Source organism: Taudactylus pleione, unplaced genomic scaffold, assembly GCF_031769625.1.
Source record: "Taudactylus pleione unplaced genomic scaffold, aTauple2 ptg000086l, whole genome shotgun sequence".
Taxonomy (NCBI): Eukaryota; Metazoa; Chordata; class Amphibia; order Anura; family Myobatrachidae; genus Taudactylus; species Taudactylus pleione.
In genome coordinates, this window is record NW_028284488.1 from 29,088,040 (window position 1) to 29,112,953 (window position 24,914).

General features: G+C 44.3%; 1 protein-coding gene across 1 annotated transcript in view; it reads left to right on the top strand.

Moving 5' to 3' along the window:
- LOC148529241 (cadherin-related family member 4-like) overlaps positions 1 to 24,914 on the top strand; it is a 217,735-nt gene that overhangs the window by 153,368 nt on the left and 39,453 nt on the right. Inside the window, 3 exon segments of the mRNA XM_088468649.1 lie at positions 6,751 to 6,856; positions 15,009 to 15,224; positions 23,632 to 23,777. Of these exon segments, the coding sequence (XP_088324775.1) occupies positions 6,751 to 6,856; positions 15,009 to 15,224; positions 23,632 to 23,777 (468 nt within the window).

The window sequence follows — 24,914 nt, forward strand, 5'->3', positions numbered from 1 at the left end:
GTGCAGAGGAGTCAATTTGTGAGATCTGGTCGGGTCTAAAAAAATTGCCAAAAAATAGTTTCACTGCTAGTGCCATTCCATCTGATAGGATCACCATCCAAAGAATGGTGAAGGATTATTTTCAAGACACTATACACATAGTCATGTCACAAAGTCCCTTGGACTACTGGAAAGACAAAGGGCCATATTCAACTGCCGGCAAAAAGATGAGATCGGCGAAAAGTTCTCGCCAGTGACGTAATTTCGCCAGGCGAGAACTTTTCCCCATATTCAATTCCATCGACTTTCCGCCGGTGTGAAAAGTCTGCACCTTTTTACCAGCGGGAAAGATTCACCTACGAAAGGAGGCAGATTTGGGGGTTTGGGGTGCAAAGTTGTGGCAACACCCCTGCAGCCTTGGTACAGTTCCCCAAAGGTAAACTGCCTCAAAAAAAGTGTAAAAATTACTTTAGATCACCCCACAACAGTTTTCGTTTTTGAAAAAAACAAAGTTGGGGGACAAACTTAAAAACTAGCGAAATCGAATCCAGGGGGTCCCCCAAGTATGCCCATGATTTTTTTTAGATTGCAGGTGCATGCTGAAGGTGTGTTTTTTAAGTTTTTAAAAATGCACTTTAGGAAATTTTAACTATGCTTGCACCCATGTTCATGTACCCCAAATTTGCTGGGACATTTTATTTTTGCAAAAAAAAACCCTCCTAAATGCTATTCTTCACCACTTGTGCAAAGACGCTAAATAGCACCAACTGAGAGCCTTTAAGCACCGAAATACCTCCAGCAGGACTATTTGGGGGTATCCATAGTGATCCCCCATGTCGGTGATCCCCCATGTCGGTGCATCTTTTGGGGGTGTCAGGCTGATTTCCCCAAATCTAATAGGTCTTTTCACCTGTTTGAGTTTCGCTGGGACACATTTTCCCGTCCTTTGCAATTGAATAGGGTGAATAGCGGTGACGAGCGCGATACTTTTGCGGAGCCAAAACTGGCGATGACGGCAAAAACTGTGGCATGCAAAAAGTCCGGGAATTTTCGCTGGCAATTGAATACAGCCCAAAAATGTAATTTGGAGACTTGTACAGACTAGCTTTGCATTCCCTAAGCTTCCCACCCTCCAGTGTGTATTCAGAAAGAGTTTTCAGCACAGCTGGCATAGGAGGCTACTTCCTCCTAATGTGGAAAAGATGATGTTCATCAAAATGAACTGAAAATTCCACGAGGAAGACCTTTACCGCCAACTATGTCAAAAAAATACAGAGGTACCTGTAATGGTGGATTCCAGCTGGGATGAATTAATATTGTGTTAGGATGATGTACATACACACTGATGGGGATGAGGATGACAATAACGATGAAATCTTGCCACAATAGAGCTGTTAGCTTGGCTGCCTTAAACCCATTGGTAGCTTGTTTTGTGGGGCTCAAACAAACCAAGTACTTCACCGACAAAAGTGACAGTCCCTGTCACTGAAGTGCTTGGTTTGTTAAACTGTGCATGTCCTTTTTAATATCCAACATAAGGGTGTTGGGAGGGCCCAAGGACAATTTCATCTTCTACCACTTTTCTTTTCTACTGTGTGGCAATGATGTGCTATAAACTATAAATGTGCTATAAACTGCCGGGTGTTTGTGCCGCTGCGCTGTCGCTTAGTAACCAGCCAGCTCGCTGCAGCCTTTGCCAAATTATTGGTGAAAACAATATTGTGAGCTGAGCCTGAAAGGTGGTCAAAATTGACTGGAGATGACTGGAAAATTAATGTTATTGAGGTTAATATAATAATACTCTAGGAACAAAAAAAGGCCCAAATTATGTGATTTTAGCTTTTTGTCAATTTTTGTAAAAAATGCAAATCCAAGTCCAAAACCAGTCACAGTTGTTTGGCAAATCCAAATCCAAAACCGGACGATGAATCAGAGCCAAATCCAAATCCAGCAAAAATGGTCTCTAAGTAGTACAACCTCTGCGTCTTTGGGCCTGATTCAGAGATGAACACAACTGCAAATCGTACGCAGATCGAGCGATTGTTTGCCATTGTGCATGCGTATGCATCGCAGTGCGCAAAAGCAGCAGTGCGATCGCCCTGCATTCACGCAGACCACGGAGGCCCATTGCAGATTGATTGACAGGAAGTGACCATTTGGGGGTGTTGACAGGGGGTGGCTAGCGAAACGCAGGCATGCCTGGCCGTTTGAACACCGTTACGTTGGCGTGCATAAATTAGTCACTACAATTGCATACACAGCTCTGCATGGCAGAAGAGCTCCCTGGCCTGCGGCAGGTCTAGGTAAAATGGGCGCCGATGAACTTCGATGTTACCGATGTTTACGTAGGTATGTGTAGTCTCACGCAGGCGAGAAGGCAGTAGTGGGCGTATTTATGCTCTTGTGATCTTTGCTAACGTTTGCATATTTTTGCAACTGCGTTTCATACAGAAACGCAGTTGCGATCGCATAGCGTCCGTCTCTGAGTAAGGCCCTTTGTACGCAGCGACTGTTCTAAAATCTGCAACAGCCGCAGGAGGCATCTTAAGTAAAAAGACTCTCACTGTCGGCTTCTCTGATGAACTGCATGACCATTGGACATCCGAGTAACCCTCAGGTTACTCAGAATGTCCGGGAAAATCACACTGCTGGGCCAGTGAAGCTGCGTCCAAGGATGCATCCACTGGCTTCGTCACACCCAGAAATTGTGTCTGTCACACCCCAGTTTTCTGGAATGCTCCATGTTGCCGCCTCCAAATGCAGAATTTGTGGGCAAACTGTGAGCAATATCGCAGCCCCAGATCTGCACGTGCGCAGTACATTTGTGGTACTTAATTGAGTAACTGTAATTTAGTTACACTGCAGGTATAATATTGCCTCTCTCTGCACACTGCTAAATCCACTTACTGTATTTGCAATAATAAAGCTCACCTTTATTTTAGATATGGTACAATCATGTGATCATTAGTTAAATCATTATCTCATATGACTGTACCATGCAGACTCTCAACTGGATATATTTTGAACTTTGAATTTTCTATGCTAGACACCAGATTAGATTACTTTGTATACGCTAGCCTAATTAAGTCACTGTTTACTGCCAATCATCTTCATGTTTAAACTCCCCACTGAACAATGGTAACCACTGCTTAGTAAACTACTGCTGCAATTGGTGAGAATCTATTAATGCTATAGTAACTTTCAATGCTCATTACAAAGAGAATACCATATTAATTTTATAAAGGCAATTGAATCCATACATGTGCTATCTGTACAGAGTTTATTTTCAATGTGTGCTTTGATATACTCCCATGGTCTAAACAAACATACTAATACATTGGGCCAAATGTAATAGGTAGTCTGTTTTAGTAACAGTACAAACTCACACTTTCTCGCACTTTTAAAAAGTGTGAGTTTGTACTGAAACTCGCAAATTCAATAGCCTGCGAACTTTTCAGCTTGAGGCTACTGCATTTGCGAGTTTAGGCGAGCTTAGGACTATGTAAACTGACACCTTTTAATGCAAGTAGCATTAAAAGGTGCGAGTTTTAGAGAAGCAATCACAGATCAGTGAGATCCGTGATGGCTTCTGTGTGTGTGTGTAAAAAAAAAAACGTGCACCCCCTCCCCAAAAGCATAACCAGAGCCGGGCTTTATAAAGTCTGTTCTGGTTCTAAAAATACAGGGCCCAAAATGCGTAGGGGGCCCCTGTATATTAAGAACCAGCACAGGGCTTTGTTGAGCTGGTCCTGGTTCTGGAAAATCAGGGGACAAAACCAGTAGGGGTCCCCTGAAAATTCCAGAACCAGCACCGAACTCTTTCTAGCGGGGGGATAATGCCACAGCCAGGGAAAACCTTTCACCGGTTTTCCCGGCCAAAGCATTATCCCTGACCGCTAGTCAGTCCCCCCAATAAAGGCGTACCCCTCTCCCGGGCACCCCAGGCCTAGACTGATAGCCCGGTGCTATCCCCGGCACCCTAGGGCGGTGGCTGCACTTGTAGTTCCACAACTAAAGAAATACGTAAATAAACAAACATACACTGTGAAAGTTAAATTTTAATTAAACATACATGCACACTCACACTCACACATACTCACCTAGTATCCGAAGTAATCCATAGGGGTGTACCTGAAAAAAAAAACCATACTCACCTCTCCTATGCGTAGATCGCGTCCACTTCTCCAAGTAGGCAATCCAGGGGTTAAAATAGAAAAACGCAAAAAACCCGATCCATGTCGGTCTGAGCAAAGGTATGTGTCATTGATGTAACCACAAGATTAACCTCAAATAATCTTGCAGCTACGATGTAGCGGTTCCCACCATAGACTTCAATGGGGATTTCTCACCATGGACGTCTATGGGAGACACAGGCTGGCCACATTCAGCTAATCAGGGAGCTGCTCCGACGGAGATGCTCCCTGATTGGCTGGCGGCCCCTTCACTGACGGGGCACACGTGTGCCCCGGTCATTTACGTGGAGCAAAGGTATGTGTACACACATACCTTTGCTCAGTCCGGCATGGATCGGGTTTTTTGCGTTTCTTTATTTGAACCCCTGGATTGCCAGTGTACGTGATCGACGCATAGGAGAGGTGAGTATGGATTTTTTTTTTCAGGTACCCCTATGGATTGCTTCAGATACTAGGTGAGTATGTGTGAGTGTGAGTGTGCATGTATGTTTTATTAAAATTATACTTTCACGGTGTATGTTTGTTTATTACGTATTTCTTTAGTTGTGGAACTACAAGTATTTCTTTAGTTGTGGAACTACAAGTGCCAGCGGGCCCGTAATGCCCCGCATGCTGGTATTTGTGGTTCTCCAAATACCAGCATGCAGGGGAGGCTTGCTGGTACTTGTGGTTCTACAACTAAAGACAATATGGAAACTATTTTTACACTTTACACTAACACTATCAACCCGGGACCCACGGGCATAGGGTGCCGGGGATAGCCCCGGGCTATCAGTTTAGGCCTGGGGTGCCCTGGAGAGGGGGACCCCTTTATTGGGGGGGGGGTCCTCAACTCCCCAGGGATCCCCGGACTGGACTGACTAGCGGTTAGGGATAATGCTTTGGCCGGGGAAACCGGTGAAAGGTTTTCCCTGGCTGTGGCATTATCCCCCCGCTAGACAGAGTTCGGTGCTGGTTCTGGAATTTTCAGGGGACCCCTACTGGTTTTGTCCCCTGATTTTCCAGAATAGGGACCAGCTCAACAAAGCCCTGTGCTGGTTCTTAATATACAGGGGCCCCCTACGCATTTTGTCCCCTGTATTTTTAGAACCAGAACAGGCTTTATAAAGCCCGGGGCTGGTTATGCTTTTGGGGAGGGGGTGCACATAATTTTTTTTTTATTTAAAAACATTTTACATAAGTACACACAGAAACATGTACATATCTCATGATGTACTCGCTAGCCTGAAGCAGGTCTAGTATTTGGGGACTTTTGGTAATCTTTTTTTTGCGAGTCTGAAACAGACATTCTATTACATTGGGCGAGTTGATTGTTTTCAATGTGAAAACATCTGGATGCGAGTTTGAGAATGGAGAGTTTTAGTAACTCTGAAAAATGCGAGTTTTAGTGAACTGACCCCTATTACATTGGAGAGTTGTGAAAAATTGCGAGTTTAGCACCAAACTCGCAATTTACAAAAACAGACACCCTATTACATTTGGCCCTTTGTCTTTTAGCTGAATTGGCCTTATTGTGCTTGCATGTGTATATAGGGTATTTGGGTTTGTGTGCTTATGGTATGGAAACTGGTTAGCAAACTCCACTGAGATCTAGGAGAATGTGCAGAGCTACTTAATATATTGGTGTTAAATAAAAAGTAATAATATAAATATAATATGCATTAGCGTTACCTTGTGTTGTGCTGCATTACACTATTGAACCACACCTGATGCTCACTGCAAAGCTGCTACCCTCTGCTCCCAGGAGATGCCTCCACTACCAAGAGATGTGTCTAAGGTCCTGATTCAGCTTGGATCACAACTGCCAATACGCACGCAACTGGCCGATTGTTGCGTACTGTGCATGCATATGCATCACAGTGCGCGTGCGCGAACTGGGCACTGCGATCCGGACTGCGATCTCAGCGACTACACAGACCTATCGCAGAGTGATTGACAGGAAGTACCATTTGTGGGTGGTGGTCAGCGAAACGCAGGCGTGCCAGTGCATTTGAACGCCATTACAGGGGCATGCATAAATTATCCACTGCGATGCCATACCTAGCCTGAGGACTCATGGCGTGCGCTGAAGTTAGCAATTTCTGAGTAAGGTTTGACCTTGAGCAAGTGTGGGTGAGGCTGCGATGTGCTCAATTGTACCGATGGTTTCGCAGTCTTGCTAAACATTACGGATGTGTGTCAGGTAAAGTAGGCATCCTTATGTTGTGTCGGCATAGCTATCGCCGCCACAGAGTGGAATTTTCCACATGACATGGGACACCTCTCAGACTGCACCCTCTCTGCCCCTTCTTCTCATGTTAATTGTCTTGCTCCACAAAAGGAAACCTAATTCCTGCACATCTGTACAAAATGAGGGACCCGCTCTACTTTGCTAGGAAACCCTTAACTCTGTTTTGCTTTGTAAATGAACTGATATGTCAGCCTATATGATTAGTAAGATTACAGCAAGTAGTACAAAAATATATTTTCAAAGACATCACATCATTAATAATTAAGTTTATTTTAATTTAAAACTCAAAAATGAGAAAACAGTATTATAATAACTTGGCTTATTCTGCTACATTTTTATTCTAAGCAGACTGGACCTGAAGGTTTAGAATATGATGATGTGGAATTTGCTGGGATGCAGTTCAGGCATATACTGCTCATTGAAGTCTCTGACTCAGGGACACCTTCCCTAACAAGTAAGACTTTGCTACTACAGTACATGTGCCAACAATCTATTCTATACTTCAGTGAGAATGTAGAAGTATGATACAATGCAAACTGAAAGATTACATTTAAATGTGGTTACACCTTAATTAAATCGATTTAGCCTGTTCTGTAATGTAGTGAAGAAAAACAAAACTGACATTTAGGATATGTTATTAGATATTTCCTACATGCCCTTGTACAAGGCCGGATTAAGGGGGGGGGGGGGGGTGACAAGGGAGGTCATCCTGGTGCCCCCACACACAGAGGGGCCCCCACTTCTAGTACACCTGCCGAAGTGGGGGTGGAGCCAATATGGCAAGCGGGGCCTAATTATGTAAGCTGTCCGCTTTCATTAGCAACCAGCAGCTCCTGCATGCAAGTGTGTATGTGTACTGTTTGTGTATGTATGTGTTAGTGTGTATATATGTGTATATATGTGTTTTTGTGTGTATATATGTGTTATTGTATATGCAGAATGTATACTTCCCAACCTTTGTGTTCCACAGAGAGGGACACTTTGCGCGCCCTCGGCGCGCATGCCCGAAAAGGGGGTGGGGCTTCACTGAAGGGGCGTGCCTATTGGAAATGGAAACCCCCGTTTATATCATTATAGGGGGCATGCCCAGCACTCTCCGAGATGCTGGCCAGCCTCCAGGCTCTCCCTACATGCGCACGGCATTAGTTCTCCTTCTGCACACCCGCTGCTCTGCTATGCAGAGCAGCGGTATGTGCTCTCCCCAACTTCCCCCCCACCGCGGGACACTGCGGCCCACGGGTGGGACAGTGGGACAGTCCCAGAAAAGCGGGACTGTCCCGCTGAATGCGGGACAGTTGGGAGGTATGAGTATGTGTTAGTGTGGGTGTGGTACCCCAGACCCTGGGTGTCCCTATCCATGCTGGTACTTATGTCAAATATATGTATATACATGTCTACTATATACTCTTTGAGTCTGTCTGCATGTTAATCTTAAATGTATTTCTAGTTCACATATATTTGACCCCCTTCCCCCTCACAGAAGAGAGGAGGAGTGAGCAATGGAGAGGTTAGCCAGAAGGAGGTCACATGACATAGAACCGGCTGGAACCAGCTGCAGGTGGCCGCTCCATTTTAGGTAGGAGGGCCCTGATTCAGAGCGAGCGCTCTGGTCAGAGCGTTCGGCTCTCAATCAGGCCCTATGTGTATACACTGTTATGCATTGAGATTGGAACTGAATAATTTCAAGAAAGTGTAATGAGAGATATGATTGTAATGTGTTTATGTTATATGTTGCAGTAGAGGAAAAGGAATTTTATTCGGATTGCTGCATTTGTAAAATACTAACCTTTCAATTCATATAGCTCCAGATCTGGAGTTCCAGCACAATAAACAGGTTTATTTATTGTTGGAATGTTTTATAAATATATAAACATATTTTTGAGAAATTGTTGTTGTAACTGTGGTTACCCAAACTTTACTGAAGAACCAAATTTTAAAATAAATTGAAAGTTATTTGGTAACAACAGAAATACTTATTTGTGTCTGAAGCAATCCTCCTTACCTCCCTGGTAATTCTAAAGAATAATGAGAACCAACCCAAATTGTTGTGGTGCATACACATGGGACGATCGTCAGCGATAACGATATCGCTGAACGGTCTCCCTGTACCTTCCTGGTGTGCTGGGTGATCGATATCGATCATCCAGCACACCAGCAACCCACCAACGACGGCCAGTGACCCGCAATCAACGATCGCGGGTCCTTATAGTAACCTGGTCGATATCAACCAGGTTGGCCTGCATGCACGGTCGATGGACGTTATCTTTATCGTCCGTACGTGCCCGCACATCACAGGTCATTGGTGGGTTGGATGCACCGAAAAATGCATGATGTGAACGATAACGATATGATATGATCAATATCATTATTGTTCATAACGTGCATTTTTTCGTACCATGTGTACACACCATAACAATCCATCCTTACTCAGTAAGGTTCCAGAACACCCTAACACACTCTGACATCATCTAGCAAGGTGCTGCATGTGTATACTGTGTATGTGTTAGTGTGTATATATGTGTATGTATTAGGGGTGTGCACCGGCCACTTTTCGTGTTTTGTGTTTTGGTTTTGGATCTGGATCTTTCTTCGTGTTTTGGATCTGGATTGGTTTTGCCAAAACCACCCATCCGTATTTTGGGTTCTGGGTTTTGTGTTTTGGATCTGTATTTTTTTTTCAAAAAGCATAAAAACAGCTAAAATCACGAATGTGTTGGTTTTTCTGCTCCTATGCTATTATTAACCTCAATAACCTTAATTTCCACAAATTTCCAGTCTATTCTGAACACTTCACACCTCACAATAGTGTTTTTATGTCCAAAAGGTTGCACCGAGGTAGCTGGATGACTATGCTGAGCGACACGAGTGGGCGGCACAAACACGTGACCCATCTAGGAGTGATACTGCAGTGGCAGACAGGATGGCAGTTTGAAAAACTAGGCCCCAAACTGTACATTATGCAAAGAAAAAAAAGAGGTGCAAGATGGAATTGTCCTTGGGCCCTCCCACCCACCCTTATGTTGTATAAACAGGACATGCACACTTTAACAAACCAATCATTTCAGCGCCAGGGTCTGCCACACGACTATGGCTGAAATGATTGGTTCGTTTGGGCCCCCACAAAACAAGCTGGCAATTAATCTGTCCCTGCACAAACTGGCTCTACGGAGGCAAGATGTCATCCTCATCCTCCTCATCCACCGATTCCTCACCCTCTTCAGTGTTGTGTACATCCTCATCCTCACAGAGTATTAACTCGTCCCCCCTGGAATCCACCACAGGTACCTCTGTACGTTCTGGAGGCTGGTCTCCCTGGAAGAGTTGATAATTCATTTTTATGAACATCATCTTATCCACATTTTGTGGAAGCAACCTCCTACGCCTTTCGCTGACAAGGTTCCCGGCTGCACTAAACACTCTTTCGGAGTACACACTGGAGGGGGGGCAACTCAGGTAAAATAGAGCCAGTTTGTACAGGGGCCTCTAAATTGCCTCTTTTTCCTGCCAGTACAGGTATGGACTGTCTGACATGACTACTTGGATGCTGTCACCGATGTAATCCTCCACCATTCTGTCAATGGTGACAGTGTATCATATGTAGTGACAGTAGACATGTCAGAAATTGTTGCCAGGTCCTTCAGTCCGGACCAGATGTCCAAACTTGGTCCTGCCTGCCCTGCATCACTGCCAGCGGGTTGCTTAGGATACCTAAGTTTTTTCCTGGCAGCCCCAGTTGCGGGAGAAAATGAAGAAGGAGCTGTTGACGTGTCACGTTCCGCTTCAGCTGACAGTGTGTTCACCAGCAGGTCTTTGCACCTCTGCAGACTTGTGTCGGCCGGACAGAGAGACACCACATAGGCTTTAAACCTAGGATTGAGCACGGTGGCCAAAATGTAGTGGTCTGATTTCAACAGATTGACCACCATGGAATCCTGGCAAAGCGAATGAAGGGCTTCATCCACAAGTCCCACATGCCGAGCGGAATCGCTCCATCTTAGCTCCTCCTTCACTTTCTCCAGCTGCTTCTGCAAAAGCCTGATGAGGGGAATGACCTGACTCAAGCTGGCAGTGTCTGAACTGACTTCACGCGTGGCAAGTTCGAAGGGCTGGAGAACCTTGCACAACACGGAAATCATTCTCCACTGCGCTTGAGTCAGGTGCATACCCCCTCCTTTGCCTATGTCATAGGTGGATGTATAGGCTTGAATGGCCTTTTGCTGCTCCTCCATCCTCTGAAGCATATAGAGGGTTGAGTTCCACCGCGTCACAACCTCTTGCTTCAGGTGATGGCGGGGCAGGTTCAAGAGTGTTTGCTGGCGCTCCAGTCTTCGGCACGCAGTCGCCGAATGGCAAAAGTGGCCAGAAATTTTTCGGGCCACCCAAAGTGTCTCCTGCACGCCCCTGTCGCTTTTCAGAAAATTCTGCACCACCAAGTTTATTGTGTGAGCAAAACATGGGACATGCTGGAATTTGCCCAGATGTAATGCCCGCACAATATTGGTGGCGTTGTCAGATATCACAAATCTCCAGGAGAGTCTAAGTGGGGTAAGCCACTGGGCGATGATTTCCCTCAGTTTCTCTAAGAGGTTGTCGGCGGTGTGCCTCTTACTGAAACCGGTGATACACAGCATAGCCTGCCTTGGAACGAGCTGGCGTTTCTGAGATGCTGCTACTGGTGACGCTGCTGCTGTTGCTGCGTAAGGTGATACATCTACCCAGTGGGCTGTCACAGTCATATAGTCCTTAGTCTGCCCTGTTCCACTTGTCCACCTGTCCGTGGTTAAGTGGACATTGGGTACAACGGCATTTTTTAGGATACTGAGGACACTTTTTCTGACGTTTCTGTACAGTCTCTGTATCGCCTGCCTAGTGAAGTGGAACCTAGATGGGATTTGGAACCGGGGACACACTACCTCCATCAATTGTCTAAATCCCACTGCACTAATGGTGGATACCGGACGCACGTCTAATACCAACATAGCAGTCAAGGCCTCAGTTATACGTTTTGCTTCAGGATGACTGCTGTCGTACTTCATCCTCCTCGCTAAGGACTGTTGGAGGGTCAATTGTTTAGTAAAAGTAGTGGTGTTCCTACTTCCTCTCTGGGATGATGAATGACTCCCAGTAGCAGCAACAGCAGCAGCAGCGGCAGCAGGAGGCGTAGCAATGCAGGATCCTCTGGAGGAATCCCGGATAGGAGAGTCAGTCGTGCCAGTGACATGGCCTGCAGGACTACTTCCGATCCTGACTAAGGAGGAAATTGATGAGGAGGGAGTTGATGGTGTGGTTTGCAGGCGCTTGGACACAACAGGACAACGGGATTTAGGTGTCCCTGGACTGCTTACAGTCTTAGCCAAAGTTTCTGAACTTGACAGTAACTTTTTATGAACGCGCTGCAGGTGACGTATAAAGGAGGATGTTCCTAGGTGGTTAATGTCCCTACCCCTACTTATTTCACCTTTACATATGGTATATATGGCAAGACAGTTGTTGTCCGGATTTGGATAGAAATATTGCCAGACCAAAGAGGTGGAAGGTTTGGTCTTCTGCCCAGGCATGACCGTGATGGGCTTTTTCATCCCACGGACAACAACTGTCTCCCCCGGAGCCTGATTTAAACAAACCACATCACCATCAGAATCCTCCTCGCCACCTTCCTCCGCAGCGCCAGCTACACCAGTATCCTCATCCTGTTGTACTTCAACACTGACATCTTCAATTTGCATATCAGCAAGTGGACTGTGGGTGCTCCTTTCAGCACTTGCAGGGGGCGTGCAAATGGTGGAAAGAGCCACCTCTTCCCATCCAGTGCTGGGAAGGTCAGGCATCGCAACCGCCACCATACTTGGACTCTCCTTGGGGATTTGTGATATCTTCTTAGAACGCACAGTTCTTTGCTGTGCTTTTGCCAGCTTAACTCGTTTGATTTTTTTAGCAGGAGGAGGGCTTCCATCGTCATGTGAAGCTGAACCACTAGTCATGAACATACTAGTCATACTAGTATGACACACACTAGTCATAGGGAAAGACCTTAGCCGTTCCTTGCCACTCCGTGTCATAAATGGCATATTGGAAAGTTTATGTTTCTCTTCAGATGATTTAAATGTTTTTTTTAAGGTCATTTTCCTGAACTTTGTCATTTGGGATTGTATGTGGCCTCTACTATGACATTGGGCATCGGCCTTGGCAGACGACGTTGATGGCATGTTATCGTCTATGTCATGACTAGTGGCAGCAGCTTCAGTACTAGGAGGAAGGGGTTCTTGATCTTTCTCTATTTTATTTTTATCGGAGAAAGTTTGGTCCTCCATTTATGTTATAACGATTTGATATATACGTGCGGCTAAGGCGCACACAAACACAGAAAATATTTTTTTATTTTTGCTGGAGAGTAGTGCACTTTGTGGGTTACACCACCCTTTAAGAAATGAGCCAGCCGGCTCTTTACTTAGGGGACACAGGCGCACGCTTGGCGCTGCTCCTTTGTTGATACACGTGCAGCCACAGTGCACACAATTCACAAACACAGAAAATATTTTTTTCTTTTGTTTGGAGTGTACTTTGGGGGTTACAGCACCCATTAATGGTCAAGCCAGCCGGCCCTTTACTTATGACACAGGCGCACGCTTGGCACTACTTTGTTGATGCACGTGCGGCTACTGCGCACACAATTCACAAACACAGAAAATATTTATTTGGTTTGGAGTGTACTTTGGGGGTTACAGCACCGTTTAACGGCCAAGCCAGCCGGACCTTTACTTATGACACAGGCGCACGCTTTGCACTACTTTGTTGAAGAACGTGTGGCTACTGCGCACACAATTCACAAACACAAAAAAATATATTTTTTTATTTTGTTTGGAGTGCCCTTTGGGGGTTACAGCACCCTTTAACGGACAAGCCAGCCGGCCTTTTACTTATGGGACACAGGTGCACGCTTGGCGCTGCTCCTTCGTTGATGCACGTGCAGCCACAGTGCACACAATTCACAAACACAGAAAAAAATTTTTTATTTTGTTTGGAGTGCCCTTTGGGGGTACCAGAACCCTTTAGCGGTCAATCCAGCCGGCCCTTTATTTATGGGACACAGGCGCACGCTTGGCACTACTTTGTTGATGCACTTGCGGCTACTGCGCACACAATTCACAAACACAGAAAATATTTTTTTATTTTGTTTGGAGTGTACTTTGGGGGTTACAGCACCCTTTAACGGACAAGCCAGCCGGCCCTTTACTTATGACACAGGCGCACGCTTGGCACTACTTTGTTGATGCACGTGCGGCTACTGCGCACACAATTCACAAACACAGAAAATATTTTTTTATTTGGTTTGGAGTGTACTTTGGGGGTTACAGCACCCTTTAATGGTCAAGCCAGCCGGCCCTTTACTTATGACACAGGTGCACGCTTGGCACTACTTTGTTTATGCACGTGCGGCTACTGCTCACACAATTCACAAACACAGAAAATATTTTTTTATTTGGTTTGGAGTGTACTTTGGGGGTTACAGCACCCTTTAACAGTCAAGCCAGCCGGTCCTTTACTTATGACACAGGCGCACGCTTGGCACTACTTTGTTGATGCATGTGCAGCTACTGCGCACACAATTCACAAACACAGAAAAAATATATTTTGTTTTAGCACTTGGGGGGAGCACCCCTGATGGACAGAGCACCCCCTGGACAACACTACAGCACCCCTTTAGGACTGGGACACTGCACAGGACTTTGGAGTGGACACAGCCCCTATGGACAACTGACTGCACAACACAGTCCAGCCAGCCCCTATGGACTTTGAAGTAGTGGACACAGCCCCTGTTAACAACAGCAGCACAGCAAAACACAGTCCAGCCCCTATGGACTTTGAAGTAGTGGACACAGCCCCTATGGACAACAACAGCACAGCACAACACTACTCTGCACTACACTACACTACACTACACAGCCCAGCCAGCCCTAACTTCCACCCTCCCTCTTCACTGTCTACAGCCGAGTGAGAAAATGGCGCCGACACGGGTACCTTATATAGGATCCAAAACCCGCGAGACCCGGAAGGCGGGATGATGACGTTTTGCCTCGATTTCAGATCCGAGTCAGGCGGGAAAAGTCGAGCCTGACTCGGATCGGCCTCGGATCGGGGGGGCTCGGGGGGGTTCGGATTTCAGAAATCCGAACCCGCTCACCCCTAGTATGTATGTGTTAATGTGTATATATGTGTTAGTGTGTGTATACTGTGTATGTATAAATGTTAGTCTGTTTGTACTGTATGTGTTCATATGTGTGTATACTGCATATGTGTGTTAGTGTTAGTTACATATAAAATATATACGTTTGCTGTATATATATTATTATATTGCGTGTTTTTCCGTGTGGCACGGAAGTGGGGTATTCTCCATGTGGCTTGGTGGGGGCCCCCACAAGCCTTAATCAAGGCATGCCGTTGTACAACTGATACAGATGTGCTAATGATTACTGAATTGCTTGAGTCATTTATTTTACAAAAACTCTAATAAATATGTATTAGTTTATCTAACACAATTATTAAGAAGAATTAAACAGTAATTCATTATTTTTAAATGAATATATCACATATCTCTATTTTTATAGGTACAGTCACTGCTATCGTAAGAGTGACACGTGTGAACGAATTCAAACCAGACCCATTGCCAAATATGTTTCATGTAGCTGAAAACAGTCCTATGGATTCGCTGGTTGGAAAAGTCACCTTTACAGATGCTGACTGGCCATTCAATAACATCAAGTTCACTATGGTTGGTGGTGATTATGGTAATCCACCAAAGTTCTACATAGAGCCGAACACAGGTGATACAATTACCTATCAACCTTCGTTTATCAATTACAAAGCTGTTATTCAGTCTTTATAACATTCATTACAGCTATATTTAGTACATCAGGACAACTACAGATGGAAGTTATTGTATGGAAGTTAAATTTTATTAAAACTAGAGATGTGGACAGACCCCCGTGATTTGGTTTTGGTTCTAAATCTATTTTTGTGTTTTGGTTTTGGCAAACCACACTGAAATGTTTTGGATCTGGATTTTCTTAAAAATGGGTACATTAGTACAGAGTGTTTCACTCATAGGAGGCCCCAAACTGGGAACTGAGCTTATAAGAGAGTGGGGAAAAGGGGGGACTGGGATGCACATCTTAATTTAAACATAATAAGAGGTGATACCATGCTGAAACCTGTAGTTCTATTACAGAACACAAAGGGGAAAATGCAGATGCACACTTTAAGCACTAAGAATACTGATTATCAAAACAATAAACTTCAACAATTAACATGTTTTTTTTAAATAAGGTTCTGAGTACATGTTTGGCCAAAGATGTTTGCCCACCTACCACGTCACAATGAACCTCATCAGGTGGGTCCCTACCATCACTAATACTGGCACAGTATGTGGGGAATGCAACATCTGAAGTCGGTGCCAAACATGCGAGACATGCCGGAGCCGTTTTGCATTTAAACACGCAGCTGTGGTGGGTGGTAGCTCTGGGCCTCCTACGAATGGAACATGCTGTATTTCTAACACTGACATTTAAGTAAATTAAAGTCAATTAATCAATCACCACCTCACAACTGGCCAAAGGCTGCAGTGAGCTGGCTGGCCAAAATATAGTGATAGAGCATACATGTGGCAGTTTAATAATATTTACAACACCTAAGAAACATGGTGACACATTTCAGTTTACTAAATTATGACACTTTGGGCCTGATTCTTACCCGCTCGCGAGTGCTGAGCGCTTGGAAGCAGGTCGATGCTGCTCAAGTGCGCATGACGGAGCCAGCTCTGTCGTGCGCATGCGCGAGACCCGAATAACGATGGCCAAGCCGTCGTTAAGGGTCTCGCACCAAAGGGGGCGTGCTGTCGATGGTGATTGAACGCCTACTGTCTGGGTCCGGCCCCTTGGGAACGCCTACCGTCTGTGGGAACGCCTACCGTCATGGGAACGCCTACCGTCTGGGTCCGGCCCCACTGACATCACTAGTGATGTCAGTGGGAGTGCTTTTGGCTCTGATAGAGCCAAAAGCACTCCAGGGCTTGTGGCAGCGAGACCCTACCGCAGGGTCTCGTCGCAAGCCCGATGGTCGAGATGGTCTTGACCATCGCGACCATCATTTTGGCCGCTCGCTATAGCTGTGGGTGGTCACCCACAGCTATGCGAGCGGCCAGGAGGCCGCTCCAAAAGGGAGCAGGGACGGCCCTGATTCAGAGCGAGTGCTCTGTCAGAGCGTCCGGCTCTGAATCAGGGCCTTTGTTTGCTGCGTTTGAACAAATTCTGCCACTGATCATATAATGACTGCACAGCCAATAACCTTCAATAACCTTGATATAGTAATACTTGGATTTTTAAAGAGAAAGGGGTCTATTTACTAAGCCTTGGAGAGAGATAAAATGGGAGAAAGATAAGTCCCAGCCAATCAGCTCCTAACTGCCATTTTTAAACACAACCTGTAAACTGACCATTAGGAGCTGATTAGCTGGGACTTATCTTTCTCCATTTTATCTCTCTCCAAGACTTAGTGAATAGACCCCCAAAATGTTTCTTTTGAGGTGGACTGCTGTGTAATATATAGCAGAAGTGAAGATGCTGCCTTTGTACAAATGCTGCCACTATGCAGATATTGACAGAGAGAATACCTTTGGCAGTATAACACTTGTATTTGGACAGGAAAAAATACTTAGGGCCCTATTTAACAATGATACAGCCCTGTTTAGCACTCGCTAAAAGGGTTATGTTGTGAGCCTCACAAAACTTTTCCTAGAGCTTACTGAGTCACAACTTTGATCACAGTGACAAGTGGTAAAGTTATCAGGAGTAAGATTCTTTTCTCTGTCATTGCATTAGATGGGTTTAAGTTGCAAACACACCATTATAGAGGTTGGAATTCTGCCATTGTTGTTTTGAAAAACACTCCAATCTGTGGACAATCATTGGTGATTATATCATCCTATTTCAATAATGTACTGAGCATTGAGACAACCCCTGATGAAGTCTCATAAGGAGATGAAATGTATAGGATAAAGAGGCTTTTAGATCCACTATGAGGATACACAACTGAACTCTGAACCATAGAATAAGGGTGGAAAATTCTTATACCTTGAGACTGGAATGTCTGCAACTAACTGTGATGTAATTTATATTGTGAAAAGTGTGTTTTATACAAATACATTAAAAAATATATATTTCAAATTGTAGTTATGGGTTTACTGTATTTTGGGTATAGCACCAATGGTATTTTGGTTTGCTGGGGCAGGTTTGTAACTTGCAGATATTAGATGCCCCCTAGAACAATTTAATCCTTGTCAGCCACCAGAAAATCTTAAGATAATCAGCTAGGAAACAGAGAATACTTGTTTTAGTTTATTGTATATGTGCCCTCTAGTGGTTAGGCCTCACAGGGGTCTCACAGAGGAGCAGCTGACTTGTACATATACTGTAGGTGCAGGATAAAGGTATATTGTGTGTGTGTGTATGTATTAGAAATGAGCGGGCCCGGTTCTCAGAGAACCGGACCCACATGAACTTTGCGATCCGGGCCAGGGTCAGAGTCCAGCTGGGATTTTCCTGCCAGACTCGGATCCCAAAACGAGGCAAAATTTCATCATCCCAGTGGCGGATTCTCGTGGGTTTTGGATACTATAAAGGTACTCGGGCATTGGCGCCATTTTACTCCAGCTGTGGAGAGTGAAATGAGCAGATGTGCTGTGTCTATCCAGTGGTGCTGTGCATATCCAGGGGTGCTGTATCTGTCCAGGGGTGCTGTGTCTGTCCTGGGGTGCTGTGTCCATCCAGGGGCAGTGCTGCTGTGTCCATTCGGGGGCTGCTGCATTCTTCCAGGGTCAGTGGCTGCTGTGTCCATCCAGGGCAGGGCTTTCTGTGTCCATCTAGGGCAGGGGTGCTGTGTCCATCCAGGGGCTGCTGTGTCCATCCAGGGGCAGTGGCTGCTGTGTCCATACAGGGCAGGGGCTGCTGTGTCCATCCAGGGGTTGCTGTGTCCAGGGTTGCTGTGTCCATCCAGGGGTTCTCTGTCTGTCCAATGGTGCCTAGTGTAAAAAAAAATATAAAAGCTAATAAAAGCTAAATAATATATTTTTTTGTGCTGTACCCCAGTGTACTATATTATTATATTTTTTTTAACTGTGTCGCTGCTGGTCAGAACACAGTGTAATACAGTATTGTAGTCATACACATATTGTGACAATATAAGTCATAGCGCAGTGCAATATTCATACACGTATTGTTACACTGTAAGTGTAACTGCAGTGTAATATACACATATTTTGACACTAAGTGGAAATGCAGTGTAATATTCAACACATATTGTGACACTGTAAAGGATAGCGCAGTGTATTTATAAAAATATTTTGACACTGTAAGTGTAATATTCAACACGTATTGTGAGTCACTGTAAGTGTTAGCGCAGTGTATTCATAAAAATATTTTGACACTGTAAGTGGAAACGCAGTGTAATATTCAACACGTATTGTGAGTCACTGTAAGTGGTAGCACAGTGTATTCATAAAAAATATTGTGACACTAACTAGTAGCACAGTATATTCATAAAAAATATCGTGACAATGTAAGTGGTAGCGCAGTGTGTTATTCTTTTCTTATTCATAAAAAATCTTGTAATGCTGTAAGTGGTAGCGCAGTGTGTTATTCTTTTCTTATTCATAAAAAGTCTTGTGACACTAAGTGGTAGTGCAGTGTGTTATTATTTTCTTATTCATAAAAAATCTTGTGACACTAAGTGGTAGCGCAGTGTGTTATTCTTTTCTCATAAAAAATCTTGTGACACTGTAAGTGGTAGCACAGTGTGTTATTCTTTTCCTATTCATAAAAAATATTCTGACACTGTAACTGGTAGCACAGTGTTTTACTCATAAAAAATCTTGTGACTCTATAAGTGGTAGCACAGTGTGTTATTCTTTTCTTATTCATAAAAAATCTTGTGACACTGTAAGTGGTAGCACAGTGTGTTATTCTTTTCTTATTCATAAAAAATATTGTGACACTGTAGGTCATTGATACCATAGTGTAATATTTAAAATTGGTACAAATTGACGTGTGTGCTGTACCCTACTTCATTCAAATTTGTTGATATGGAGAACGATCGGTTGAGAGGAGAGCAGGAACCACATACTAGTGCTGGAGCTGCTGCCAGTGCCACCAGTCATGATGATACTAGTCCATCTAGATCATCTACTAAAGCCAATGCCCAAGGGCAAACAGCGCTTAAGTCAGGGCATCTAAGATCAAAGAACCAATCTTTTACAGTAGTAAAAAAAACATCAAAGGGAAAGTTACCTGCAGAAAGACATAAAATTGGCAATATGTATTTCACCACATGCAGTGACAAGGAAAGGCTAAGGCCTTGGCCTTTATTTATGACTGGTGGTTCTGCCTCTTATGATGATGTAAGCCCTTCTCTCTGTAGATGTTTCAAAAACAAGAAAATTGTTAAGGCACAGGAACCAACTGTGTGCTCAGAAATGTCACAAATCCCTGAGGAGAGTCTAAATGTGTTGGCGGGTGCCATGTGTGAGTCTAACCTTTCATAAACTGTACTCAAAGAGGAGCCTCCTTCCACCACTTGTGCATCCTCTGCAAATGTGTGGATGAGCAGCATGCTGATATAGAAATTAAGGATGCTTCTGTGGAAGTGCACAAGGATGAGGAGGATATTTGTGTAGCTGATGCTAATAATAAGAATGTCGCTGATGAGGATGCTGATGATGAGGATGTTGTTGATGAGGATGTTGTTTGTGTAAATAAGGCCTCACTGGAAACAGTGTTTTCCCATGATAAGGAAAAGATTATTGTCATGCATGGGCATAAAATATAAAAATCCACTTCTTATGTTTGGAATAATTTCTACCCAAATCCGGACAACAATGGTCAAGCCACCTGTACCTGCATTTCTGTGGTACAGGGTGTGGCTGTTCAGTGGGACAATTCAGTGGGACTGTGGATTTTCCAGACCCCCCAGTGGCCCAGTCCATGCCTGCCCACTTGTCCCTTCTCTCTTTACCCTCTCCCCCCCTGCATGTCCATCTCTCACTCTTTTCTCTCTTCCTTGCTGTCTGTTTTCTTAGTTAGATATATCATCCCTGACTAATATATTGACCCAGGTGCACTAAGGTGGTGATTTTTTCGATATATGAAGCTGTCCTACCTGCTATTAAACGGGTGAATGGGAGTGGGCGGACATGCAGTTGAATGTGCAGGTGTGCCTACTAAAGCTTGTATATGCTATTTAAGTGGCTGCCAGTATTCATGGAGTTGAGTAATTTCTTTGCTACTGTACATGGGCAAAAATGTTAGGCTTTCCTGGTACATTTTGTGGTGTACACCTTGCCCGTTTTAGTTGCCCTTCTTTGTACAGTTTCTAATATATTAATATCCTTTGGAGATATGGCCTCCAGAACTGAACACAGTATTTGAGATGAGGACGTACCAATGACCTATACAGTGGTATTATCACTTCTTTCTTTCTTTCTACTACTGATTCCTCTCCCTATGTAACCAAGCATCTGACTTGCCTTCCTCATTGCTTTGTTACAATGTTTGCCTGCCTTTAAGTCACCTGAAATAGTGACTCCTAGATCCCTTTCCTCTTCAGTAGTTTCCAGTATAGTGCCATTAATACTATATTTAGCCTTTGGATTTTTGAGACCCAAGTGCATGATCTTGCATTTTTTGGCATCAAACTGTAGTTGCCACGATCTTGACCATTCCTCTAGTCTACCTAGATCATCAATCTTTTGTTTTACCCCTCCTGGTGTGTCTACCCTGTTGCATACCTTTGTGTCATCTGCAAAAAGGCATAGTTTCCCTTCAATACCATTTGCGATGTCACAAATAAAGATATTAAAAAGCACTGGTTCAAGCACAGATCCCTGAGGTACCACTGTTACCACTGGTAACATTTCCCTCTTGAGACTGCACTCCGTTTACTACAACTCTCTGTTTCCTGTCCTGCAGCCATGATCTTATCCATTCAACTATATTTGTATCCAATCCCATGCTTTCCAGTTTATTTAACAGTCTGTGATGTACAACAGTGTCAAAAGCCTTACTAAAGTCTAGATAAGCTATATCTAGGCCCTCCCTTTATCTATTTCCTTAGTCACCCAGTCAAAAAAGTCAATAAGATTTGTTTGACATGATCTTCCCCCAGTAAATCCATGCTGTTTGGGATCCTGCAAATTGCTGGATTTCCCTACTACTGATGTAAGGCTCATTGGTTGGTAGTTGCTTGCCTCTTCCTTGCTTCCACTTTTTTGCAGTGGGACAACATTTGCTCTTTTCCAGTCCTCTGGAATTACTCCAGTAGCTAGTGACTGGTTGAATAATTCTGTTAATGGTGTTACCAATACCCCTTTAAGCTCATTTAGTATCCTTGGATGTATCCCATCAGACCCCATTGATTTACCCACTTTCAGTTTTGAGAGTTCTGTTAGGATCTTCTCCTCTGTAAATGTGCTTTTTCCTACCTCATTTTTCTGATCACGCCTGTAACTTACAGGTTTAGGCACAAAGGGGGGGTTTAGGTTTAGGCACTAATGGGGCGGGTTAGGGTGCAGTGTGGGGAGGGTTAGGGTTCTGGCTACAAGAAGAGAGGTTTAGGTTTCAGGGGGGGGGAGGGTAAGTATACTTATCTGACCCCTGTCGGGATATCAACCATTGAGATGCCGCAGTCGGTATTCTGACAGGAGGCATCCCGACAGCTGGTATAACATACCGATTCCGTCTTTAATATTACATCAACTCCAGATATTAAATAAATAGCAATAGAGAAGCATCCAGCAAAATCCATAGTCTTGTTCCATGGACATATTAACACCCTCAAGGGGCCCATGTGCATCAGACCCCCCCACTTTGCAACAACCCTGCATATTTCATTGCTCCGGCAAGTGAAGCGGGTCTCTCCAGTGCAGTGCCATCTTCCCAGTAACATTCATTGAAAAAGTCCAGAAGACTGGACAAATGCGTTGCTGTGTGCCTTTGAACTTTTATTTATTCAATGTGAGCAAATAATCTATAATTCACCAACTCCTGATTGACTGGTAAGTACAGCTTGCATCCACAGCCCCTCTACTAGCAGCCAACAAGTGAGACTGTGAGATCCTGCTCACTCCCTGTTTACCAGGGATCATCTTTCACTGGGTCTCTATTCACTCCGGAACTCGGATAGTGCCACACCCAGCAGCCGGCATTTGGATATCTGCGAGCGTGCTGCTTGATCGGCCAGGAGTGGTAGTGATTGTGAGTACCAGCTACCCCAGATCCTTGTTTGTGTCATGCAGATTAGCCTATGGACGGCTCTATTACCGAGCTACAGGACGACATGGAAAGAGGGATTTTATTTAGTCAGTGTGCCTGGTCTCCCGACAAATAAGACTTATTGTGGTTCTTTGTGACTATTTGATACGGACATAGATCACTGGAACTTTTATTAAAATTGTTTCCTCTGGTCAATTACTAAACTAGTTCTTCTCAATTGGCAAACTGTTAGTATAACAACTGGATAGTGCCAAATTGTATTAGTATTGGCACATTTTAGCTGTGACTGTGAATGTATATATTTGCCTGAATACTTAAGTATCCAATGCTATCTGATTGGTAATTATATACTGGTATATATTTAGACACTTTTTAGAAACATAACTGTTTCTATTTGTTGAGACTTATGTCTTTTACTATCTATTTTAATAAATATGTATATTACTGCTGAACCTTGATTGCGGTTCATGTTATATGTTTACCTGCACTTTCACTCAAAATTGGTTCTAGTTTATTACATTCGGGAAGATGGTGCATCCGCACAAGAGAGCAAAGTCTCTGGCACAGTGCCAGTGTCATTGTTTTCACTGTGCAGCACCATCTTCCCGAATAAGTCACTAGGAAAATGGCGCCATGGAGGGGGAGGAACTCACTTGCTGGAGCAAGCTGAGTATACTTTGGGTGCAGGGTGTTCAGTGGGGGCCCCCCTGGACCCATGCCGCAAACCCTGCACCCATTATAAATACACATATGCCTTGTTTCAGTTACAGTAACAGTCTAAAAATATAGAATCCTCTGTATGTTTATTAAACTATTAAGGGATATAAACAACATTAAAACTATTCAGTAACAAAAAGTTTTTGCTGTTGCAGGTACAGTATGCACAAAAAAATAAATGTATATAATATTCTAGGTATTATCAAGGTGCGTGATACACTGGATTTTGAAGAGAAAAATAGGTATACAGTAACTGTACAAGCAATGGACATGAACAATGACTTGGAGCCAGATCCAAAGAACCAGCTAAACAATGTTACAGTTGTTACAATCCATATTCTTGTGAGTATACTATAGCATACAGAAAATAATGTATGTTAATATTTAAATAAATGCTTCCATAAGAATTTACGCCTTGAATTGAGCATTTTTAAGGATAGTTAACACAGTTTATTTTTAACTTCATTAAAAAAGTGAAAGTTGAGGGTCTCATCTTTTTTGCAACAAGCCCTTACTTTTTTGTCAGCTTTATACAATATCTAAATTTGATACAATTGTATAATAAAGTATAGTACAGTATATAGAATAAATATATAATTCTTTGTGCTTATCCAGGATTGGGCATTGGTATGTCAAGATGGTGATGTGGTCGTGTCACAACTGGGACATAGGCTACTCCTTAGCTACCTCCCCTATGAACACCCATTCAATGTTGTTCATACCAGTAATAGGGGATGTAGCTATGAGACTGGAGGCCGCGATGCCGCAGCCCATCACCCCTTGTGTCCATTCAGCAGCCTCTCACCTCACTTGTGTCCCTTCAGCAGTGTCTCACATTTTACTGTGTCCATCCAGCAGCCTTTCTCTACCCCATGTCCCAGCAGCAGCAAAGCTCTCCCTGTGTCACTTCAGCAGTCTCTCACCTCCACTTGTGTCCATGTACCATGGTCTCACTTCCCCCCGTGATCATATGGCATCCTTCCACCTCCCCCTGAGTTTCTTCAGCAGCCTCTCACCTCCTCCTAAAGACCCTCCATCAGCCTCACACCCCCCCTTGTAACCCTCCAGCAGCCTCTTACCCTCTGCCGTGTCCCTCCAGTAGCTTTTCAACTCCATGTCCCTCTAGCAGCTTCTCACCTCTGTGTCCCTCCAGCAGCTTCTCACTTCCCCCTGTAATAATCTTGAAGCCTCACACCTCCTACCATGTCTCCCAAGCAGCCCCTCACCTTCCCATGTCCCACCAGCAGTTTTTCACCTCCCCAAGTCTTTTCAGCAGCCTCTCCCCTTTCCCTGTGTTACTGCAGCCATCTAGTATCTCCCAATGTGCCCCAGTCCATCTCCCTGTGTCCCTCCAGCAGCCTCTCACCTCCACTTGTGTCCGTTCAGCAGCCTCTCACCTTTCTCTGTGTCCCAACAGCAGCCTCTCACCTCCTCCTATGTTGCTCCAGCAGCCTCCCACCTCCCCCTCTGTCCATTCAG